Genomic DNA, 16,184 nt, shown 5'->3' on the forward strand with positions numbered 1-16,184 from the left:
GAGGCTTAATTGTTTGCATTGCAATAAATCTTCAAGCTAATTACGACTTGTGCACTGTGTTGTCAAGATGGCAGCCTGGGCTCCTGACACATGTCCCCAAATGGATGTTTGGACTAATGGTGGGTTTTGTGTCTGAAAACTGGGTGGCTGCTGCCTGCTTCTATGCGTGTCTCAATGGGTTTAATGAGACTTATGCCCAGGGCAAATATGGGGGGGAGGTAAGCCCTGCCCTGCATAATTGATCACATGGGGTGATGCACTGATACCATTTGAATGACAACGTGCATCAACTTTCTGAAATCCTTTGTGTGGCAGGGGGCCATTTGTAGTACTTGGACACACACACTCCAGGGTAATGAAGATGTTGGTTGATGAAGTGAAAAAGAGGGTCAGACTTCTGTAGCTTTAATCGTTGAGTGAATGAGATGATTTCAGCAGCTGTAGCTTGCATGAAAAGCTGCACCTGCTCAAGTTCCATCTACTACACAACTGTGAAAGTGGCCAGTGCCGTTTTCCCTTTTGCAACTCATTAAATGCCAAGGTTCCAGCCACCTCTAGCTCAAGGAAGGCCTGTGGGCTGGATGCAACCCTTGACATCTCTCAGGGACGCGGACTTAGAAAAAATATTGGGGGGGCCCGGGAAAGCTCATGAATAATAAATAAGCTCATGAATATGCAAATAAAGTGGCTCCGGCCCTAAATAGGGCAAGCCACGCCCCCCCAGCCAGCCGATTGGCTGGCTGGGAGGTGTGGCCAGTCGGGATTCCCCTGTTCTCGCGGGATTTCCGGCCGGGGCTCTCCGATTAGGGCGCGCGGCTGGCTGGCTGGCGAAGGAGCAGTGGGGAGGAGGCGGGGGACGGCGGCGGCGCTCTGCTGGAAGGGCGCCCGCCCGAGATTATTGGGGGGGCTGAGCCCCCCCAAAAATTTTTTTCAGGGGGCTCGAGCCCCCTCAAGCCCCATGGAGTCGGCGCCTATGACATCTCTCCATCTGACTCTTGGGAAGAAGCAGGAGCTTAGGGGCAGACCATCCGCTTTGCATGGAGGAGGTCAATCCCTGACATTTCCAGTATGGACGATGTAATGGTTTTAGGGGTTGCTCATGCGTAAGTTGCCGCCACTCCTGGCTAGGTTACCTGGTTAACCCTTTCTGACTGAACAGCCTCCAGCATCGTGACTGTCTCAGTCGCTGGCAGTATCCGTCAGTGGGCGTTTCTTAAACCTTTTCCAGCATAAAAGTTGTTTGACGCCAAGTCTCCTCCTACTCTCCCTGCGCGGAAGTCTTCTGCGCAGGGAGGGTGTGGGCAGCGGAGTGCCCGTACTCTCTCCGCTGGTCTCCAGCAAAGAGTCTTGGAGCTTCCTCTCCGATTCCCCCATCTGCCCCCCTTCTCCACTGGTGTTACGCTGATTTCCTTCCCCAACAGATGGGCTGCCTCTCTCCCTACTAGGACCCTCTCCGGCATCCGTTTGGAGCCTTCCCTCTGCCTCTAGCTCCGATGGCAGTTCCCTGACAGACGACACTGGGATGGATGGCCAAATTGTGAAATTGAGGATGGAAAGAGGTGTGTGTAGACAACTCTGACTTTTGCCTTTCTAGAATGGAAGTCTACAAAAGTATGAGTCACATCCATTGCCCCACCTACTTTTGTCTCTTGTCCCCCCCCCCTCCCAGCGGCAGAGGTTTTCAACTTTTTTGAGTCCATGGCTCAATAATAATAATAATAATAATAATAATAATAATAATAGTTTATTATTTATATCCCGCCCATCTGGCTGGGTTTCCCTAGCCATAGGGCAGCTTCCAACACAATATTAAAATACAGTAATGCATCAAACATTAAAAGCTTCTCTAAACAGGGCTGCCTTCTAAAAGTCAGATAGTTGTTTATTTCCTTGACATCTGGTGGGAGGGCATTCCACAGGGCAGGTGCCACTACCCAGAAGGCCCTCTGCCTGGTTCCCTGTAACTTGGCTTCTCGCAGTCTTGAGTCCATATCAGGGGAAAAGGAGGGGTTTACACAAATATATAACAATAGCATTGCACAAAAGAGAACATCACCCTTAGGCTGGGAAAGCTAACCCACCCTGACTTCAAACAACTATCCTCTCCTACCAAATATATATATATATTAAAAGCTCAAGTGGAACACTTCGTTACAGATGTCTACATTGCCACTTTCTCGCAGGGCTGCTTGAAGTATGGGAAGAGGAGCTCCTTGACATGTTCTGTGCCAGCTCAGTAATATTTTCAGGATCTGCACATTAAAACAAGAGGGGAGCAAAATATTACCCTGAACCTTTCTCAACAGCTATAGAAAAGCAGTAAAATCTTATGACAGCCATATGGCTGGTTTTACCATATAACTACCATATACCATCTCATATATCAGTACTGTATCTGTTCATTTCACTTCAATTGGCCTCAGGCCTGCTGGTTTGCGAGAAAGTGAGGGGCACTTCCTGTAAGCTACAAACTGATGGGCTTGTGAGGGAGCCTTGCTGCTCAGTGACACTTTCTTTGTATGCAGAAGCCCCTAATTTTAGTCCTTGGCATCTCCCAGCAGAGTTGAAAATATCTCCTGTTGGAAACCCTGGAGAAACTCCACCAGCTAGTATAGATTGGGTTCAGACCCTTTGGCCTGCCAGATGTTGCTGTACTACAACTCCCATCAGCCCTAGGGGCAGTCCTAGTATCTGGTAGTCCATGCCCAGTGGCAAGGGATGATGGGAGTTGCAGTTCAACTATGGCTGGAAGGCCCAGGTTTCCCACATTTGTACTGAGTTAGGTGGACCAATGGGTTGACTCTGTCTGAGGCAGTTTCCCTATGTTCATTACATTACAAAACCAAGCAGTCCTTCACAGAAACATTTGGAAGATTCTGTGTTCAGATCCCCCTTGTGAACTTCCTGTAGGAAGTTCATAAGACCAGAGCTATGGACTGGAAATCCCAGTTGCTTCCGATCTTGTCACAGTAACCATGCAAAAGCAAGCCAGCTGTTCTGCTCTTCTAGGGAAGATGACTCAGGAAAGGACTTCAGCCCTGTGGTTGGGGACTCTGACAACTAAGCATGCAGCATGAGCCCCTCCTCATGAGTAAGCTCCCCAAACATCCAAGCTCCCTCGTGTAATCCCGCACTGGAAATACCAAGAGGCACACAAGGAGGATGCTGAATGTCAGAGATGCACACGTTTCCAAGCTAGCACACGGCCCCTTTGAGTCCACTCCACTCTCTGTTAAGGGGTGTACAGCTTCAGACGTCATCAACTCCTCCATCATGACAGGAGGTAGAGATGTGGATCCCATGGTCCTCCAGGTGTTACTGCTCTCCAACTCTTGTTGTCCCTGACAATGCTGGTCTGGGCTGACAGGGTCTAAGAATATCTGGAGGGCCACAAGTTCTCCATCTCTTCTAGAAGACCTTATCTGAATGCCACACTCTCTTGAAACAACATGGGCTGTATTGGACACCTTGCTGCCAGCTATGCCCCTTTGGATTATGCTTAGTGCCCAAGTATCCTGCCACTGGAACAGGCAACTTCCAATACATGGCTTTCTCCGCCGCTCTAACAGGTATGCCACTCTTTGTCTTTCAATATGGCTGTTGCATTTTTATTATAATTACTGCATGTTCCCCAACTCCTGACTCAATTTGGTTTTGACACTTGCAAAAGATTCCACACCCATCCACATCATACACCAAATCTGACTTACTTGGTCCTTTGTTTTCCCATGCTCATTCCCCAAATGGAAGTTGTGCTTCTCTGTAACGCCAAGCTTACTAGCAAGAAGCCTCCAGTTTCTTTTTCTTGTGGCTATCTCTGTGGCCACCTTAACAAGTTGCAGGTCACTCAGTCCTTCTTTATCCTGAATATCTGCAGTGAACTGCAAAAACAAAGTGGATTATTAGAGAACTGCATTCCATGGGTGAGCCACATGGGCTTCGATGGACTCAGCTTCTGGTTAGAACTTTATTCTGATTGGTTAACAACATAAAGTTATATTTTAAATGACCTTGCTAAGCGGAAACCCATTAAACTAAACAGTAGCCATATAATAATAATAATAATAATAATAATAATAATAATAATAATAATAATATCTTTATTGTCATTGCCCCCATCGGGGACAACGAAATTACTTGACTGCTCCATAAAAACACTAATTAAACAATACAGTATAATACAGCAAGGGAGATAAGATGACTTTCAAAGTCCGGGCTTCCCATTCAGGGCCGAGATCGCTCTGGAGAAGAAGCTGTTCTTAAGATGGCTCATTCTTGTCTTCATCGACCTGTATCTCCGTCCCGGCGGCAAGAGCTCGAAGAGACAGTGACCAGGATGCGATGGATCTTTTACTATGTCCAGTGCCTTCCTATGGCACCTTGTAGCATAAATGTGCTCTAAGGTGGAGAGTGGGCAGCCAACAATACTCTCTGCTGCCTTAACAACCCTGCGGAACCCCATCCTGTCCTGGGTAGTACAGCTTCCGTACCACACACATAAGCCATAAGTGAGCACGCTCTCAATTGCACAGTGATAGATGGCAAGCAGCAGTTTCTGCGGAAGATGGTTTTTCCTTAGTATTCTCAAAAAGTACAGTCTCTGCTGCACCTTCTTCACAAGCCCCCTTCGGAGGAGTTATCAGGTTTGCATCTAACAGCCTTGTATATTTCTCTTTTGCTCCCTTCACACTCTGTGAAAAGACAGGGCATGTAGAATGATGTACAGTGGTACTTCCGGTTACAAACTTAATTCGTTCTGGAGGTCTGTTCTTAACCTGAAACCGTTCTTAACCTGAGGTACCACTTAAGCTAATGGGGCCTCCTGCTGCTGCTGCTGCCGTGCCACCAGTGCACGATTTCTGTTCTCATCCTGAGGTAAAGTTCTTAACCTGAGGCCGTCTTAACCATTGGCACCAGGAGTGCGGAGCACTCGGGTGCCGGGCTCTCAGGGGCGCCAGGCCGAGAGTCTGGGGCCCGAGAGTTGGAGTCTGGGGAAGAGCTTGCCCGTCGGAGCACCGCAGCAGGCTCTTCTGCCGCTGGAGGCTCTGCACTATGAGTTCGGGGGCAAGTGAGCCAGCGATGCGCTGAGGCGGCTCCACCCTCCTGCACGACTGGGATTGGCGTAGGGCCATGGAGAGGCCCGCCCAGAGCATGCTGCTCACACCACGAGGCGCACGGCTTTCCTCAGCCGTCAATACTGACGCTTCGGGCTGGTTTGTTGCACTGGGCTGGGGGGCGGGGATAGGAGGATCTTTGCACCCCAGCGCCACATGTGCTTAGGACAGCCCTACCTGGGGTACTACTTCTGGGTTAGCGGAGTCTGTAACCCAAAGTGTTTGTAACCCAAAGTGTTTGTATCCTGAGGTACCACTGTAATAGGGCTGTGCTTGTGGCCCCGCCCAAACCATGTGCAGCTCCTCTCATTCATATAATTCATGAAATTGCATGGGTGCCTCTGCATGTAGTTACTGGCTTCCTCAGCTCTGGAACCTCACACAGTAGATGATGGGGACAAAGGGAGAAACAGGTGTGTGTCTGGGCAGGTCCAGATTTGTGGGCTCACTGCAGCTTTCTAAGCACCTTGTCCCTTCATGCAAGTAACTGTTGGCTGCTTTCGGCAAAACGGTTGGCAACATCTCGCTTTGGGTCACAAGACAAGATGGTATCCAAAACGCTATTTCAGAATGTTCCGCTGAGTTCTCTTTAGAAGCTATGATTCCATAGGAACAGGTCAAGAGTCTACATGGACATAGTACTGGGATTTCCACAAGATTTGAGACATGTTCCATATGCTCTCCATGCAAACAGCCCTACCTGCCATTTCTAGACTACTGCATCTCAAACCCTTGGGTCAGATTAAGTGTACTTCAAATAGATACACAAATCAAAAGCGGACGATTTAGAATTGCACTCTCTCTCACACACATCCTTCTGAATTAATTTGATCTTTCAAAAGCCAGACCAATAAGAATGCCATTCAGAAGGCTGCTAAGCCTTGGCATTTTGCAGTTCTCTGTATTTAACAGATACGAGCTTTGCAAATATGTGGACTTATTAGAATTCTGGAAAGAGATGTTGACTGTACTCATATTGCTGGTTAGATGCAGAGATATTAAAAGTCCAACAGATATAATCTTGTCACGTGTTACGTATAATATGTCATGTGCATATTCTTTAATATAGATTGGTAACCACTTTCTTTTCTCCCACAAATTATTATTAGTGAAAAGTGACAACTTTTTTTTAAAAAAGGGGAAATCTTAAAAATAAATCATAATGTCTACTTACACTCAGATAAGAAGTAGGATGCTCAATTTGTGTCAGATTTGGAGGTATTATTGGAAAATCTAGTGTAGATTTGACTATTTCTTCTGAAAAGGATAGAACCCAGGCAACAAACATATCTTCAGAGATATACCCTAAGGAGAAAATGTTCTTCTTACATTAATGCTATTTATCTGCAAGATAATGGGTGCTATCCTGTAACTAAAGTTACTAAATACTCGTCAGTGGCAGCCCCACACACAGCACATTACTGTGGCCCAGTCTGGAAGTTCCCAAAGCATCATGGATATTCTACTACTAGGGAAGGTTGGTTTTAAAATGTGCTCTGATCCAAAGCTCTTCAGATATTCAGAGCTGGAGAAACGACTCCTAGAAAGAGCAGGACTCCCTATTCACTGAATTGTCAGGGGCAATAGCTGCACATGAGTGCAATGAGGATGGTTACATATTTCTATCTGGAATTGTCATGAATAGGAAAGTCCTTGTGGATGCAGAAAAGCTGTTTGCACACTGGGTTTCTGCGTAGAAAATAGCCTCTGGATCACAGAGTAATTTACAGGTATGTATTTACATACATAAATACTTACTGCAAATTTATGTATGTAAAGAACCAGCAGTGACGGTATACGATGCTTTGGTTTTAAAATAATAAACACAATCTAGCCATAGTTAAGCACTTTTAAGCCCCATTGGTTTCAGTTGGGAGAAAGTGAGTACATTCTTAATTGTCTCATTGGAATTAACAGGAACAGCTTGACTTCAGTTGAGTCATGTAAAAGCAAAATAATCCTGGAAACCACATCTCTTTGCAAACTCCCCCTCATTTCTGTTTGCCACGTAACGAAGAATCCACAAGATGGTGCTGTGTCACATCCTTTATGAAAAAAAATACATTGTTTTTGATCTTCTTTCAGTCAATTTAAGTTTCCTGTTAACATGGTATCCTATACATCGTGGACCCTGGAATGCACATTTCTTCAATCAATATTCTCAAAAAGTCAGCACGCTACCTTGATTGTCTTTATCCACTTCCTTGAGGAAAGTAGCAGAAAGTTCATCAACGGCACTGCAACTTTGCATAGGATATAAGTCATGCAGCAAACACCTGAGTTGTTCCTTGCCAACAATGCCAGAGAATAATGTTTGGTATAGTCCTAAGCAAGGGAGATGAAAAACAAACTGGAGGTTATTTTCTAAATCTGCTCCAAATATTTTCCCTGTTTTTATTATTAGTTAGAATTTTGGAGAAGTAAAAAACCCTGCCATCGTTGACCCCCTCTCCCCAAAATTACTGATACTTCCACCTTTCAAGATTATTCACATGGGGAATTCCAACCAGTCATGGATCACAGAGTGAACAGGATGATTTTGTGCCATGGATTCCATCTAACAAGTTGCTAGGCAGTAGCGGAGGCTAAAATCTTGTGGGTACAGAACTGAAATCTTGGGTCAGATTAAAAAGCCCTTCTAGATCTCTGAACATTTTAGATCAGGGGTCAGCGAACTTTTTCAGCAGGGGGCCGGTCCACTGTCCCTCAGACCTTGGGGTGGGGGGCGGACTATATTTTGGGGTGGGAGGAAATGAACGAATTCCTATGCCCCACAAATAACCCAGAGATGCATTTTAAATAAAAGCACACATTCTACTCATGTAAAAACACCAGACAGGCCCCACAAATAACCCAGAGATGCATTTTAAATAAAAGGACACATTCTACTCATGTAAAAACATGCTGATTCCCGGACCATCCGCGGGCTGGATTTAGAAGGCGATTGGGCCGGATTCGGCTTCCGGGCCTTAGTTTGCCTACCCATGTTTTAGATGGGGCAGGAAGTCATAGATGGGGCACAATGATGTTAGCCAGCAACCTGGCATCAGCAGTCAGGTTCTGAAGACCTTTCCACATCACACTATGGAATCTGAAGCAACCAAACAGCACCACCCCAGAAACTGCTTCTCTTCTGCAAGTAACCAGTTTAAGCAGGAATTGCCTATTCACCAAGACGCCACTGTAGACACAGCTTTGGGAGCAGGACAAGGAGGTACAGCAGTGGCAATGGGTGAATAATTTCTTGGAGACTGGATCTACTGCCCATATGGATCCTGCTGCCCGAGGTGGTCACCTCACCTTGCCTCATGGGTGGGCTGGCCCTGGGTCTGGCCTACAGCCACTCTCTGCATCTCCTCCCTCCTCTGTGGTAGTGGCTTCAATCATGGATTTAATGGGACTTTGGTCTGAGGAAGCAAGGAAAACAATCTTCTCTTAAGTATATTTATCCAATACCGCACAGACAAAAGAAAGGAGATTTAGCCGAAAAGGGTTCAAGAAGAATTGACTTTGGCCTCAAGGCAAATACAAGCTTAGCATTCACAATATTGTTCTCTGGTGACAATATCAGAATGCCACTTTTATAAAGCTAAACTCCTGTGTACCAATGACACTTACAATCCGGAGCACCCTCTGCCCCACCAATTTTGTTAAGGAAAAAAAAGAAAAACATGCACTTGGGAAATCAATAAATCTTTAGATGTGCGTCATTATCATTTTTATGAGTTCGGTGAAATCACAGATGCTGTATCCTCTTCATTTGGGATAATTGCATTGTTTGCATGCATCACGGGAATTAGAGTGGAATGACGGTAATTTATTGATTTGAACAAAAGGGCTTACCACTCATGTGGTAAAAACAAACAAAAAGGTATTGGCTGGTTTAAAAGCCAGATGTGCCCCAAAATCCTGTCAATAACTGGTGTTTCTAAGAACCATTGATTTGTTCTTAAGCAAAGCCAATCTGCAAAGGGGTTTTTCTCAAGTTTCCCATGTTGGAGCAAGTTAATTGAGCTAAGGGGCAGGATCTCAAAAGATACAAGAACTGTTTATGATTATTCTTGAGCTCAAACCTGGCACTTTTTCTGTGGGCACGACCAGAAAAAGAGACTAGAAAAAGAGGTGCCAGAACTCACAATGAACACCTCCTTCATTCTCTTAGAATGTCAAAGGCACCCACCTGAGAGGTGCCAGAACTGAGTTCTGGCTGAAAAAAAACAAACACCCTAGGCATGGCATTGCTGATGTTGGCAAGGTCACAAGCTGATCTTTAAACCCTAAATGGCCTCAGTCCAGTATACTGTACCTGAAGGAGCGTCTCCACCCCCATCATTCAGCCTGGACACTGAGGACCAGCGCTGAGGGCCTTCTGGCGGTTCCCTCACTGCGAGAAGTGAGGTTACAGGGAACCAGGCAGAGGGCCTTTTCGGTGGTGGCACCCACCCTATGGAACACCCTCCCGTCAGATGTCAAGGAAATAAACAACTATCCAACTTTTAGAAGATATCTGAAGGCAGCCCTGTTTAGGGAAGTTTTTAATGTTTGAAGTTTTATTCTGCTTTTAATGTTCTGTTGAAAGCCGCCCAGAGTGGCTGGGGAAACAAAGGGCCTAGCATGATAGAAAGGAATTCATTTTTTAAAATTTTATTTTAAAATGGTTTGCAAGTAACCTTAACACACAATGGTGGATCCAAACTAAGGAAACTGTACTTCATTCCCATTGAGATCATTGGGCCAAGTGAGTCATGGTGTAAGTAAGCTCCATTGATTTAAATGGAAACTAAGAGAAATTAAAATGCAGTGCGATCAGCCCTCTGTTTACTCGGGAGTATTCTATCCTTTCTATTAATTGCTTTATTCAGCTGCCTGAATCTTTCAACATTGCTAAAATGTTGCCATACTCCCAAGCTTCTCTTTTCGTTTTCTCTCCCCCACAGCTCAGTTTTCTTCATTGAAAAACAGCCTTCAGCAGAGGATATCTAGATTACTGAAGTGTGAATCTCCTTGCAAGCCTGGCAGTAATCCAAAATTCCTATTAATTTGGAATATAAGAGTCAATTTCATGGTTTAAGTCTCATGATGCAAGCCCACATTTCAACGCTGGTCAGAGATACCAGGCTGTGTCGCAAATACTGTGGACTAATGCTCTGCCCTACTCAGAAATGCTGGGCCTCGCCAACGAACCTTATCAGGGATTCTCAAATAGCCACCCTTTAGAATCAAGCAATGCCTAACAGTGACTGATGAATCTATTTTTGATGCTATTATTCTGTGACCAGAGTTAGTACAGTCGGGCTGATGAATTTTTATTCGGACGTCACCTGCTAGCTACACATCTGAATAATTCTTCAGCCCACAGGAAAGATGCATTAGTATCTGTCATGGCCCTTGGGGGGCTCTGTAGCTATCTGTTTTTGTTGCTGTTTCATTGTCACAGATTTGCAAGAATCCAAGCAAGCTTCATCTTATTCCAAGAGAAAAGAAAACAATCACGGAGTCCAGCACCCCAAAACTACAAAAGTGTTATTACTGAGGCGGATCCTCGCTTCCCCTTAACGTTTCCCCATCAAGCATCTAGTGCAGCTGTTAACAATTTGATAACTAAGAACATCCTAGTCTGATCTATCACCCACGTCTGGATCAATAGCTGCAGCAAACAGCTTCAAACACAGTCATGGGTCCCTAAAGCATGCAAGCCCCACAGCAACGACCCTTGCTAAAAAGAAAGCAGTAGAAATCCTGAATTCTAGTCCCTACCATTCCTTCACTAATACAGTGGTACCTCGCAAGACGAAAATAATTCGTTCCGCGAGTCTTTTCGTCTTGTGATGTTTTTCGTCTTGCGAAGCACGGTCCGTCGCAACTGCGCCTCTTCAAGCGGCTTTAAGAAAAAAGCGCAAGACGTTTTTGTCTTGCGAAGCAAGCCCATAGGGAAATTCGTCTAGCGAAGCAACGCAAAAACGGAAAACCCTTTCGTCTAGCGAGTTTTTCATCTTGCGAGGCATTCGTCTTGCAGGGCACCACTGTATGTTTTCCTGTCAATGATGGTGATGTGAGGTCCTTAATATATCATTCATACCTTCAGACTCACTGCTTCAGTACACGAAAGTTTAAAGCCCTACAGACATGTTCTAGAATGAAGTGAACCACTCATAAGTCTCTGACGCTGACCTAGCTAGGAAGATCCAGGTGTCTTCTTATTATATATGAGGAACTTATATATGAGGAGAAATGTGCCAAAATTGAGTGAATATATGGTATAGGAGGAACTAGTATAGTGGTACCTCGGGTTAAGAACTTAATTCATTCTGGAGGTCCGTTCTTAACCTGAAACTCTTCTTAACCTGAGGTACCACTTTAGCTAATGGGGCCTCCCACTGCTGCTGCCGTACGATTTCTGTTCTCATCCTGAGGTAAAGTTCTTAACCCGAGGTACTATTTCTGGTCACTGGAAGGACAGATCCTGAAGCTGAGGCTCCAATACTTTGGCCACCTCATGAGAAGAGAAGACTCCCTGGAAAAGACCCTGATGCTGGGAAAGAAGAAGGGGACGCCAGAGGACGAGATGGTTGGACAGTGTTCTTGAAGCTACCAGCATGAGTTTGACCAAACTGCGGGAGGCAGTGGAAGACAGGAGTGCTTGGCGTGCTCTGGTCCATGGGGTCACGAAGAGTCGGACACGACTAAACGACTAAACAACAACAACAACTATTTCTGGGTTAGCGGAGTCTGTAACCTGAAGCGTCTGTAACCCGAGGTACCACTGTACTAGGCATATTTACTTGGGCAGGAGTGGGGAACCTCAGGATCAGGAGTCAAATGCCCTTTGTATCTGCCACTCATGACTCTTCCCAGGCCACACTCCTGGTTGGCCCTGCTTTGCTCCTTGATTGTTTTTGTCTGGCTAGAATGTCTCATCCCATCGAATCATAGAGTTGAAAAGGACCCTGAGGGTCATCTAGTCCCAGTGGCATTGCTGGCAACATCAACCCTGCCATGTGGGAATCCCTTGCAGATGAAAACAGTGCCTGGAGACAGGCAGCAAAGTTGTGTAAACAAAGTAGTGGCCAGAGCAGAAGGGACCGCTGGGAGGAGAGCAGAGAGAAGGAACGCCGTGATGCATCTGCAGCAGCACAACTGGACACCTTCATCTGCCCCAGCTGCAACAAAACATCTCTCCCACATCAGTCTCTACATCCACAGCAGGCGCTGTAACTGTCCAACAGCTTGAACTCACCCCAAAAGGCACACTCCTCCACTGTCTACCAAGACAGATGGATGCCCACAAATTACCATATTTTTTGCTCCATAAGACGCACTTTTCCCCCACCTAAAAAGTAAGGGGAAATGTCTGTGCATCTTATGGAGTGAATGTGTGGTTGATCGCTGGCTCCGTTTCTGGCCCCGCGCCCTTGCCCAGGCCTCCATTGTTGAATGTTCTGCAGACGGAGGCTGTTTCTTTCCCCAGTGACATGTGACTGGCTGATTAAATTATATGTCTGGAAATTGTAGAAATGGCTCCCTTTCCTTTCCTAAAAAAGCTGCAGAACTGTGAGCTGAACCCCATAAAAACAGGATTTTTTCCATTTGCAAAGTAAGCTCAACAGCTTTGAACTGATCCTCAAAAAAGGGGTTTCCCCCTTTGCAAAAGTAGCTGCAGAACTGTGAACTGATCCCCCCAAAAATGGGGTTTTCCCCCTTTCCTCCTCTAAAAACTAGGTGCGTCTTATGGTCAGTCTTATGGAGTGAAAAATACGGTATTTATATACTGAGTACTGTAAAATCTATATTTTTGCTATTTTCCATTTATGCATGTCCATAACGTCTGTGTGTTTTGTTTGTTTGTTTTTCCTCTTTTTCTAAGATGTATATCTGTTGAATCTTTTTTTTTTTAATGACAGAGCCACCCCTTTCTACTCACAACAACTCTGTAAGGTAGGTTAGGTGGAGAAGCAATTGTGGGCCCATGGTCACCCAATGAGCTTTGTAGCTGAGTGGGGATTTGGTGATTTGGTCTTCCAGCATCTAGTCCAACACACTAAGTAGTCATTGGACCACACTGGCTCTCAAATGAAGTTTGATGGGTAGGCTTATAAGGAAAGACATGATCCTTCAGATATCCCGGTTCTAAGCCACTTAGGGCTTTACATGTCATAACCTATAGAAATCACACAACTGAAGTTACTCTCAAGAAATTCACTTCCATATTTTTCAATCAAAGCTCCTTTCTCCCATGACTGTAGGCGAAATAATTTTAGAAAATGCTGTGAGATAAGAACTGGATTACAGTCTTTTGTTTCACAGAGAAGGCCAAGCCCCTAGAGCTATATCATTTCTGTAAAGCATTGGGTGTGTGCCTGGGGCTGGGGTTTTGAGAAGAAAGGAGCAGTTATTCCTGTTTGGTTGTTTTTAAACAAAATGATTTAATAGCAATAATAGTCGTTCCAGCAAAGGATTGTCCAGCAGCCAGCTGGAGGTAATAGCCCAAAACAAAGCAAAATTCCAGAATATCAGTTTCCCCCATCTGGCCATTAATCTGCAGGAAATGCACTGTGTGCTGTAATTGCTTTAATTAATCAAATGAACTCTGCACTTCAAAACTGGTATTCCTGGGTTTTTCAATTGAGACAGCTAATCCCATCAGGTATTTCAAAAGCAAAACCTTTCAGCACTTCTTCACTCCTTCCAAGCCTGGGTAATGAATCAATAATTTCATTTTGAATGCAGAGCAGCTGAACGTGGGCAACAGATTTATACCTACAGCAATGTGATGCCTGAGTATAATGTTATTCAACCTGTTTCTTGGATTTCCCAAGAAGGCTAATCCAATAGAATTTATCATTAACCAACTACAGGAAGAGACCCTCCCTGGAGTTTGAAGAAGAGAAGAAGAAGAGTTTGGATTTGATATCCCGCCTTTCACTCCCTTTAAGGAGTCTCAAAGCGGCTAACATTCTCCTTTCCCTTCCTCCCCCACAACAAACACTCTGTGATGTGAGTGGGGCTGAGAGACTTCAAAGAAGTGTGACTGGCCCAAGGTCACCCAGCAGCTGCATGTGGAGGAGCGGAGACACGAACCCGGTTCCCCAGATTATGAGACTACCGCTCTTAACCATTACACCACACTGGACCTCTGTAAAGTAGAACATATAGTCACCTTACAGAGCAATAGGGGAGAAGAGAGGATGATAATTTCATGAACTAAGAATACCATTTTAGGATCCAGCCCCATGCCCAGGAAAGATAGTTGATGTATAAAATCATTCTGATAAAAGTCCTGATCTAAATCTACAGCAGAATGGACTAAAACAACCTAATGCAATACACATAAGAAAGTGAGTAAACTCTGAACTACAAGCCAGTAATGAATTAGTATGCAAAAAGCAAGTAAACTAGAAAATCCTGTGGCTTCAATCTCTACTCACTCATCTGGAAGCAAGTCCCATTGAAATAAATGGGGCCCGTGTCTGAAAACATGTAGATGCCATCAAAAAGTAAATGGCATTTTCCATTCCAAGAGACACAAGACACAACTTTTCATGAATACTAAACTACAGAGAAAATTGATAGTGATCCCTGGAGAACAAAATACTGGGTAGAGGAATATCCCCCGACAACACGACAAAACTACCACACACGACTGCTTCTGTATAATCATCCCACACAAGCAAGCAAACCTCCCTGGACTTGACTGGAGTTCGGCTGATTTACAAAGGCAAAGCCCATATCTTACTCAGACTCTTAGTCTGCCAATAGGTTGCAGACTGCAGTACTGAAATAGCCATACATTCATTCTCATTTGCAGCACAGGGCATTTGCTGATTTGATGTCCCAAGCCATAAACTTGTCCACAATGAGGTGGGAATTGGGCTACAACCAATGTGGGTGCAACCACCTATACAAATCTTCATTGTTGAATAGATAGGTCTTTTCCCTTTGCTCTTTCTTCCAAGGCTCTGCCTTGCTGTGTATTCGAATCATTCATTTATTTTTTTGTCATAATATAGTGCTTGCTTGGTCTATTCTGCATGGTCTCTGATCTGGCTTTTTTTGTTTGGGCCAGAAGATAACCCTGTAGAAGATTCTTTAAGTACTTAGAACATAAGAAGAGCCTACTGGATCAGGCCAATGGCCCATCAAGCCTAGCATCCAGCTATCACAGTAGCCAGCTAGATGTCTATAGGAAGCCAGTAAGAAGGATCTGGGCACAACAGCAACTGAGACTTCCTGCTTCTTATAGAGATGGACCATAGCCATAATAGCTAGCAGCCTCTGATGGGTGACAAACACATTTATTTGAGTTGTGATGGTGTCATGGCTAAAGCCACAATTCTGGAAGATGCTTCAAGATGAATCTCTTGAAATATTTAGATTGTTTTCAACCTTCTTTACTGGTGTTCTGATAACAGTAAGGACTTGTGAGATAACACACATCAGACAGAGTTTTATACATTAACAGCACGTTCTGCAATTACATTCCTAATCAATGCGGAGAATACAATAGGTGGCTTTTATTTTTTTTTAAAAAAACTAGTTTTGTGAGTGAAATATCAGTCTTAATCATTTCCTTCGTTATTATTTCCTCAAGAACGTTAACCCTTGATTGGGTATCATATAGATTCATCATAATGACTGTTCAATAAATCTGTCAATTTAAGCTTCTCTCGGTTTCTTATTTTCCCAGTCTTGTTCAGTTCTCCATATTTCCACATTCAATTGTGATTTGTTTTTAAAACTCTTGAAAATTTACCAGCGTTTTAGTGTGCATTTTCCCCTTATGTACACAGGTTTGATGTAGTTCTGCCTAATATACATATTTTTTGCAAAGTGCATAATGTAATGCATTTTGTGTTATTTTCATCTATTTCTGCATTTTTATGCAAACTTTCCCCTAGTAAATGCATATTTGTGCACATTACTTTGTGTACAAAATTCAGAGATATGCAATGTTCAAAGGATGGCTCCATTTTGGTTTATGCACTGTTTCAGAAAGTGTGAATATGGCAGGTTCCCCTTAAAATGCAAATTGAAATGGATTTCTCCTCCCTCCTTAGATATGACATGAATGGA

The 16,184-nt window shown here is 44.4% G+C and overlaps 1 protein-coding gene across 1 annotated transcript in view; it reads right to left on the reverse strand.

Moving 5' to 3' along the window:
- Positions 1 to 1,927: 1,927 nt before the first annotated feature.
- Positions 1,928 to 16,184, reverse strand: part of LOC308576845 (uncharacterized protein) — a 35,130-nt gene continuing 20,873 nt past the window's right edge. Inside the window, exons 6-9 of the mRNA XM_081176854.1 lie at positions 7,296 to 7,439; positions 6,289 to 6,419; positions 3,711 to 3,881; positions 1,928 to 2,252 (exon numbers count right to left, since the gene is read on the reverse strand). Coding sequence (XP_081032980.1) covers positions 2,127 to 2,252; positions 3,711 to 3,881; positions 6,289 to 6,419; positions 7,296 to 7,439 — 572 coding nt within the window. The 3' untranslated portion in view covers positions 1,928 to 2,126. The remainder of the gene's footprint in view (positions 2,253 to 3,710; positions 3,882 to 6,288; positions 6,420 to 7,295; positions 7,440 to 16,184) is intronic.

The sequence above is a fragment of the Podarcis bocagei genome, assembly GCF_964188305.1.
Source record: "Podarcis bocagei genome assembly, chromosome: 17".
Classification (NCBI taxonomy): Eukaryota; Metazoa; Chordata; class Lepidosauria; order Squamata; family Lacertidae; genus Podarcis; species Podarcis bocagei.